An 8244-nucleotide genomic window follows, 5' to 3' on the forward strand; every position below is an offset into this window, starting at 1 on the left:
TTGGAGTTAGTTAGAAAGAACCTAATGTAGGGATTCCAGAAAGGGAAGAGGGGGACAGGGAGGTGAGTAGACCAACAGGCCCATTACAGTTAGAGGGACAGTATGGATGATCTCAAATGTATATGAATGACTACCAAGCCTGATAGGGAGTCCTGGTGTGGCACTGCAGGATAATGCACTGGACCTCAAGGCTGGTTTGAACCACACAGTCAGCTGTTCAAACTCACTAGCCACTCCTTGGAAACCCTATACAGGGTTGCTAAGAATCAGAACTGACTCGACGGCACTAAACAACAAGAAGTCTGATAGAAGATGTCCCACCTTTATTAAAGTATCCCTTCTTGATATAAGTGGCCCTCTTCTCTAACACCATGGATGCTGGCGACCTTCTTTTTAATTAAAGAGGTAGCAGTGAGGGAGGAACAGGAGTCAAGTTATTAACAGAGGTGGGGGGTACAAAAGTAACATCATTTGTTTTCTGTTTCCCTACCCCTACCTCATTCTATGCCAACACTTACCAAAAAGTCATCTCCTCCCACTACAAATAGTACTGCATCCCCATTCTATACAAATAGCAGATTCTCCTGTGTAACTATGCAAAGCACTTCTTTAATGCTCCCTCCTGGCTGAATATCCCCCATCCCTTGGGGTTTTAAGTGGAGTGTTGGTCTTTGATGATAGGATCCACACATGACCAGGATGTTGAGGCCGCTCAACTATGGCTTCAGCAAAGACCCAGGAGGTCAGACATCTTCTCCATGTCCTGGTCTTCAGAAATGCTGAAAATTAGTCAGATTTGGTCCCTGAAGTCTAAAGATTCCCCAGAGACATAGTCATTACTTTTGATTCCCCGGGATTCTGAGTACTACTGCTACACTTCTGCCTTTTTTTTCTACACCTCTGCCATTTCTCTGCAATGGATTGTAAGCCTTGTCTGAAGTAACTCTACCCCAACTGTCATCTTTGAGCTAGGCAGGTCCAAGAATCTGCCCTTAGTGAAGGGAATGTGGACGCGAGGGTACAAGGGAACAGAAGTAGGGGTTCTTAAGACAGCCTGGTGCTCACTCCTTCCTCTCTCCCTTCAAGGGAAACTTTTTTTCTGTGCGCAGGGAGGCAGAGCTGTGGATGGGATTCCTACAGTAGACAAAAAATTTTATTGAAGGCTATAGCTACAGGATGTGGGAGATAATGGGGTAAGGATGGAACTTTACAAGAGAGTAAGAATTAGTTCATTCCTGTGGAAAGACTTTTTGAGATCATCTACTTTTGTTATTTTCATACTTTTAAAAAGCAGTTGAACATTTTTTTTTCCATTAAAAAAAAAAAAAAAAAATCTTAAATGGAGCTCCAACTAACATGGACCTGTTCTGATTAAAACAAGAGGAAGAGGTAGGAATCAGGGGTGGTTAATTGGACCAGGAATTGGAAACTCACTCACTCAACCTACCTTCCAAATTCAAAAGTCCCTGAGGGTTCCTATATAGAATTTGGGGGCTCTGGGTTTCACTTTGAAACCCACTGAGTTGCCCCAAATCCTTCATTTTACAGATGGCAAAATTGAGTGACTTGTCCAGGGTCACTGAGGCAGTGGCTGCAACAACTAGAACTTGACTTCCTCCCACCAGTCGGCTTGCTTTCACAGGCCTTGAGCCCACCAAGGAAATCTTAGATGGAGCTGCGGAATGAAAACTGCAGGTAGATGATGAGCAGCAAGACCGTGGCCCAAAACAAGCACCAGGGGATAGAGCAGAAGTTGCAGCCGGAGCCCCCTTCAGCCTGTTGCTTGGTGGGGCTGGGCGCCCGGGAGAAGGTGTAGGTGGTCGCCTCTTCCTCCAGCAGCTTCTCACTGGGCTTCCAGTGCACGATGCCCTCCTGGCAGGCCTCGCAGAACTCACCGCGGTGTCTCCGGTTGTCTTGACGGCTGGCCACTTGGATGCGGTAGTGGCCGCCACGCTCTCCGTAGCACTGTTCTCGCAGGCTGGTGATGAGGTTGTCTACCAGGCTCTCGATGTTCTCCTCCAGCATGCTCGACTCATCCAGCCGGGCAGTGCCGCATTCGTAGCACAACTGCTTGAAGACACGCATGCGCACTGAGCCCGCCCTCTGGGCACGGTCCAGGTGCATGTGGAAGAGGATGACCACGTGGGCCGACTGCCAGGTGTGCCAGCACCAGGAGCAATGGAACCTGTGGGAAAGGGGGCAGAAAGGAAGAGAAGACGGGATGGAGGTGATGGAAACAGTCTCAGGAAGGGGCTGAGGGGAGCTGAGCAGAGGCTGGAGGTTGAGGCGTTATGTTTACCATCCCCTGGGCTCCATAGCAAGCTGTCTCCTTCCCCAGGAGGCCTTTGGCCGGCCGGCCCTCTAGTGAACGCCCTGGGACAGAGCCGGCTCCTTCCTCCAGAGGCCACTTGGCATCCAGCAGTGCTCTGCCCCGGTGCCTGCCTCCTTTCCACTCTCCATAGGCCTTCACTCCCCTAAACCACATGCCCTCAAGCCTGGCCACTGGACCTGTCCTTAGGTCTCATCCTCCCCTGTAAAATTCTCAGGGTACATTGAGTTCTTCCTGCTCAAACATCCTGCAATGGCCCACAACAGGAAATCACCTTAATCCACTTACATGTTATTATCTGTCAACACTGACTGAGCAAGCTAGATCCACACCCAGAAAAATTGCATTATTGCCACCCATCTGGTTCTAGTGGGTGCCAGGGTTAATGTATCCCAAGGCATGGAAGTGGAGGCAGTCTCTGCTTAAACCAATCCCTGAGGGCTATAGTTTCCCAGACTAGGGCCAGCAGAGGGTCACAGGACACCAGCCAAGGCTCTCAGAGCGACAGTTCTCCAGCTTCAGCACCACTAACCTTCCAAACCCCTGGGCCCCTGCCAGCAAGCTTCCCGCCCCTCCCATATGCCAGTTTAGAGACTTCACAATTTCATTTTCATCTCATCTTTTTCTACTCACCTCCCTTAGGGACTTCTTTCCTCTCTCAGACCAGACCATAAGCTCCGTACATAAAATGCCCACCAGATGATTCACATGGAAAGGACTGAATCAGGGTGAGAAGGAAAGCCTTGCTGCTAAGCAACAGGATGCACCCCTTAGTGCTTGGTTTCCCCCATCTTATATCCCAATGATAAGTCTTTACACTATGTTCTTGTTATTTAGTGCCATCAAGTTGGTTCTCACCCATAGCGACCATGTAGAGGGTTTCCAAAGAGTAGCTGGTGAGCTTGAACCACTGACCTTGTGTTCAAACCAACTTTGCAGTCCAGCACATTAACCCATAGCAACACACCAGGACCCCGTTACACTATAGCCCCATGGACAAGACTGCAGGACAGAATCACGCAGGTCATCTAAGACATTATTATGCCTATGAATCACCTAGGGACCTATTGAAATGCAGGTTCTGATTAAACAGGTCTAGGATAGGGCCCAAGACTATCCGTCTCTAACTCAAGCTGATGCTGATGCTGCTGGTCCATGGACCACACCTAAAGTGTCAAAGATGCTAAGCTAACAGTTCATTTTGCAAATAGGGAAAGTGAGGGACACAGAAGGAAAAGAATTGCTAAGGGTCACAGAGTTAATAGTAAAGTCAGTTTCTAGTACACATCAATATGTTAAGTCATTTTACGTTAAATCGAGTTAAAGGGATTTAAAATGAACTGTCCCAAGTCCCAATCACAGGCATCCTGATGCCCATTGAACCACAAGCCCCCTCCTTCCCTTGGGTTTCATCCACCTTTTCAGAGATTACTAAAATATGAAAATATGTAAAATGTCAGCATTTTAGGCTCTTTAAAATATTCTACTTGTTTATTTTCCGGATGGGAAAAATGTGACTCAGAGAAGGAACATGACACAGGTGCTAAATGGCCCATCTGACATCAAAATTCCAATGTCTTAACTCCCAGTGAAGGACTCATTCTCTGCCTCCCAATTTAAAACTGGCCCAACAGTGAGACTCACCCTAAACTTGTGGGCTCTATTCTTGGATAATGCCTGTAAGGCCCCTACTATTGGAATACTCACCTGCCTGAGGCGTGCAACTCCAGGTACTGCTTCCAGCCAGGGGCCAGCACATTGTTCTTGAGGTTGGGGTCTATGATGAGATCCCAACTATCAGCGGGCTTGACCTCTTCCATCTTCTCATAGAAGACTTTCTTCCACTCACCTGTGGTCACACTTTTACACATGGTGTCGTCAGGAGCAAGAGAAGGTAGATTCCACTTGAATGAGAACACCGGGAATGAGGGCAGGTGCAGCGCAGGGCAGCGCAGTCTCCACGGTCTAAAAATCCTCATCGATAGGACCAGGAAAGAAGCAGGACCTAGCTCCCTCCTTTGTCCGCAGTGGAACCTGTTTCCAAGGCAACCAGGCAGGGTGCCAAGAGACAAAGCTTGGGGAGAAGAGTGTCTCCAAAGAGGTGTCCAGGGCCCTAGATTGAGGCTGCAGTGGCAGAGTTTGTGGATCTAAGTTACCTGTGACAAGGTGGGAATCCAAAAGTAGGCTGAGCTTCAGACCATCACACACCAGCCTGCGAAGGGCATAGGAAAGCAAAGATATGAGCTATCTCAGCTTCACCTTGCTGCCCCCTGGAGGTATCATCAGCATCTGGCTGCTATGGTAACCATGGCGCCTTAGGGATCCAAGAGAAATAAGTAATAGGGAGAGGCAGACCGGTAAGGCGATGGAGCAATAATACTAGCTTCTTTCTCTACATCCCCATCTATCTTGTGACTAGAACTTCAACATTTGCAAACTCCATTGGTGTTACCTTGACCCTTTCATTGTTGTTATTGCCACTCTACAGATCTGGAGACTGGGATTTGCTTTGCCTTTAAATGGCAGAACTGGTATTGAAACTCAAAGCTACTGACCCCATGCCCATTTACCAGTTCATTCATTCCAATCATGCTTTTGTGCCAGGCTCTGTGCTGAGTGCTTGTAACTGGATATGTACCCAGTAACCATAATGCAATGAGATCCATGCTGCAACAACCATGTCCAAGAGCAACCATCTGTACATGAATGTAGGAACCATTGCATCAGCCTGGCAGGGGAAGTCAAGATGATTTTCAAGCTGATTATAGAAGAGGATCAAAAATCCACAGGCAAAGCAATCTTTACTATAAATTAAATAATTTTTTTTCTTTATAAAAGCAATTAAAATTAGAAAATATAGACATATGAAACAAAAGATTCCTCCATAAACCCCTACCCAAGATAATCGCTATTAATGTTATGATATACATATTTTGTCTGCCATTTTTGTACATGTATGTGTGTTTACATATATGCAAGTATGTACAAAATGTGGACAATATTCTACATACAAAGTTGTAATCTATTTTTTAATTAATAATGCTGGTGTTAGGTGCCATCAACTTGATTCCAACTTACAGCAACTCTGTACGGGGTTTCCGAAGAGTAGCTGGTGGGTTTGAACCATCAACCCGGGAGTTAGCAGTCCAGTGTCTGCTGGACAATGCCCCACCAGGACTCCTTTTTTAGGTCATCAATATTATGCTACAGTATCGTTTTGTAGACTGCCTGTATTCTGTTATATGGATAAGCATAATTTATTCAGTCAATCTTCTCTTTTGGGGAAATGAGAGTGTTTCATGTTCATTGTAATATCGCAATTACATTCTTGTCATCTATTTATATAAAACTAATTGATGATGCTCATGGATCTGTACTCCAGGCATCAGAGAAATCCTTCTTGCGATCAGAAAACACAGTGTCTCTTGATGTCACTCTCTCAAAGGCTTGATATGGCTGCAGGAATCTGAGAAGGTCCTCCAAACAGTCTGAATCATGAGCAGCCTGCAAATCCTGCAGTATAAGTATGAAAAAAGGAGAGCCTGGAAATCCAATCTCCCATCTGATATCAGATACCTCTTCCCTGGCACCTTCCAAATGCTCTCCCTACCTTTGAATGAATGTTTGAATGCCTTGACTCGCATTATTTTACTCTCAGTTTATTCATCTTGTTGTTGTTGTTAGTGCTGACAAGTAGCTTCCGGCCCATAGTGACCCTGTATGGAGTTTCCAAGGAGTGGCTGGTGAGCTTGAACCACCAACGTTGTAGTTCAAATGACTTTGCAGTCCAGTGCATTAGCCCACAGCACTACACCAGGACTCCTTATTCATCTTAGCAATGGGCTAATAAGAAAGCATTATCTGTAGTAACTAAAAGCTGGGCCTATGGAATCAGTTTGTCTATCTGTTCCTGTTTCTGTTTATTTTTTAATTCCCTTGTATCCTCACTGGTAACCATTCTAGTATATTTAATGCATATCTTTTCATTCTGTTGAAACATGTTGATATTCTATGTAAATATATTTTTATTTTACACAGTTGCTTACTGACAGTGTGACCAGAATCACTAGTTTTCAAGTGGAGACAGCACTAGCCTTGTAGGATGAGTGATAACAAAGTAGAATATTAAATCTTTTTTAGCATGCCCAGCATGGAATCTAGAACACAGCATTTGTTAAGCAAATATATCTTTCTATCTTTCCATCGCTGGATAGAGCCATTCCAGACACCAAGAATTGGAAGTAAAATTCATATCCTTTCAGCAAATGGTTCACTGAGCTACATGGAGACCCTTGCACTCCCCTCCTCACTGCACCCCCAAAGAGAAATGAGTTTTATTTGGCCCTCCAGGCTCCCTGTTACTGCTGTTGATGGGGCCTCTACTGCTGTACTTAATGGAGCAACAATTTCCATAGACCATTGAACTTCGGTGCAAAATTTTAGAGCTAAAAGAGAAATTCAGTACCTAAGAGAATGAAGTGTAGACATCTGTAAGTACACCATGCAGGTTAAGTTATATTCATTGGTGCCAGACATTCTTGCTCATAGAAAAAGCACTCCACTGGGAGATAGGAAGTATCAATATAATCTCAGCTCTGCTACTGGCTGACTTTGTGATCTTGGGCAAATCGCTTCCCTTCTCTTGGCCACAGTTTGCCTATCTGTTCAGTGAAGAATTAATTAGAGTAGATAACAACTCAACAATCCCATCTGACTGGAACCTTATATTTTCAAAAAGCTTTCTACTTAGAAACCTGAATCTTTGGTGGTCAGGAAGTAGGATGAAAGAGGACCATTTCTAATAAGGCATGTAGGTGGTATTCAGAGTCAGTGTCTGTCTCCTCCTGAGCTGCTACAGGGTTGAATGTTGTTGTTGTTAAGTGCCTTTGAGTCGATTCCATAGCGACCCTGTATAGGGTTTCCAAGGAGTAGCTGCTGAGCCTGAACTACCGACCTTGCTGTTCAAACGACTTTGCAGTCTGACACATTATCCCACAGCGCCACACCAGGACTTGGGGAGATGTCACTTTGGCTTTGAACTACAATAATTAATTTGAAGCCTACTATATACCAACACTGGAAGAAATATTTAAATTTGGGGGGATCCTTTGTTAAATTTTTAATCTTCCAATCTACAATTTTACCTCTAAATTAAGGCAATCAATCCTCAAAAAAGTACACAGACTTAATCAGTGTCAGAGTTGGGGTGGGGTTGTCTCAGGTGGCAGCCACACGCCAAGGGGAGAATGGAGGCAGAGGACATTGCCAGAAAACATGAGCTGAGAGGACCTTATAGTTTACCCTGGAGCCAAACAACAAGAAGGAATCCTCTAGAAGTATTTTTTTCTTGTTGCTACAATAAACACTACAGTGAAAAACAAAATGCAGAAGGTAAGAATCACCAGAGTCCGGGTGTGTGTATGCACATGCGCATGCGTTTTTAGCCAGCTGATGCAATCCCCATTGGCACAAATTAAGCTTAATTTAGAACCTGAGCTTTCTATGCCAAGGTCTATGTAATTCATCCTTCAATGTAGGAGATTTTTTTTTCTCTAACAAAGTAATATTTCTACCAGGATTGATAGTCCTTTGGAATTGCAACTCGCTCTCTACCAAAAAAAATCTGATACCATGAATCCGCAATTTACAGATTACCATTCTGGACATTTTTTAAATTACGATATTCACCCTGGTCAATTTCTTAAAGTATTTAATCATACTTCAAATCCATAGTATGGCTTAACAGAGGGCTGGAGCTGAGAGTGAAGCATCCAGCTGATATGAAGTGAGGGGAGATGCACAAGAACATCCAAACTTGCAGATAGTACCCATCTGACCTAGCCTTGATGGCTTAATAATCAGAACTCAACCTGAGGAAGATAAAAAGAAAACAATTTTTGATAAAGGAAATGAAG

At 44.7% G+C, this 8244-nt stretch overlaps 1 protein-coding gene across 1 annotated transcript; it reads right to left on the minus strand.

Annotated features, from left to right (window-relative positions):
• Positions 1–1665: 1665 nt before the first annotated feature.
• On the minus strand, positions 1666–4308 carry RTP1 (receptor (chemosensory) transporter protein 1). Its single transcript, XM_006871891.1, has 2 exons — positions 4037–4308; positions 1666–2185 (listed from the first exon to the last, which is right to left on the minus strand). The coding sequence occupies exons 1-2, from the start codon at positions 4306–4308 to the stop codon at positions 1666–1668; spliced, it is 792 nt and encodes a 263-aa protein (XP_006871953.1).
• Between the last annotated feature and the right edge of the window lie 3936 nt (positions 4309–8244).

The sequence above is a fragment of the Chrysochloris asiatica genome, unplaced genomic scaffold, assembly GCF_000296735.1.
Source record: "Chrysochloris asiatica unplaced genomic scaffold, ChrAsi1.0 scaffold00177, whole genome shotgun sequence".
Taxonomy (NCBI): Eukaryota; Metazoa; Chordata; class Mammalia; order Afrosoricida; family Chrysochloridae; genus Chrysochloris; species Chrysochloris asiatica.

Excerpts from the sequence above, each read along its gene's own strand:
- RTP1 (XM_006871891.1), bottom strand. The coding sequence starts at position 4,308 with ATGAGGATTTTTAGACCGTGGAGACTGCGCTGCCCTGCGCTGCACCTG. Across the intron at positions 2,186-4,036 it reads GAGTTGCACGCCTCAGGCAG|GTTCCATTGCTCCTGGTGCT; the intron begins GTGAGTATTCCA and ends CCTTTCCCACAG.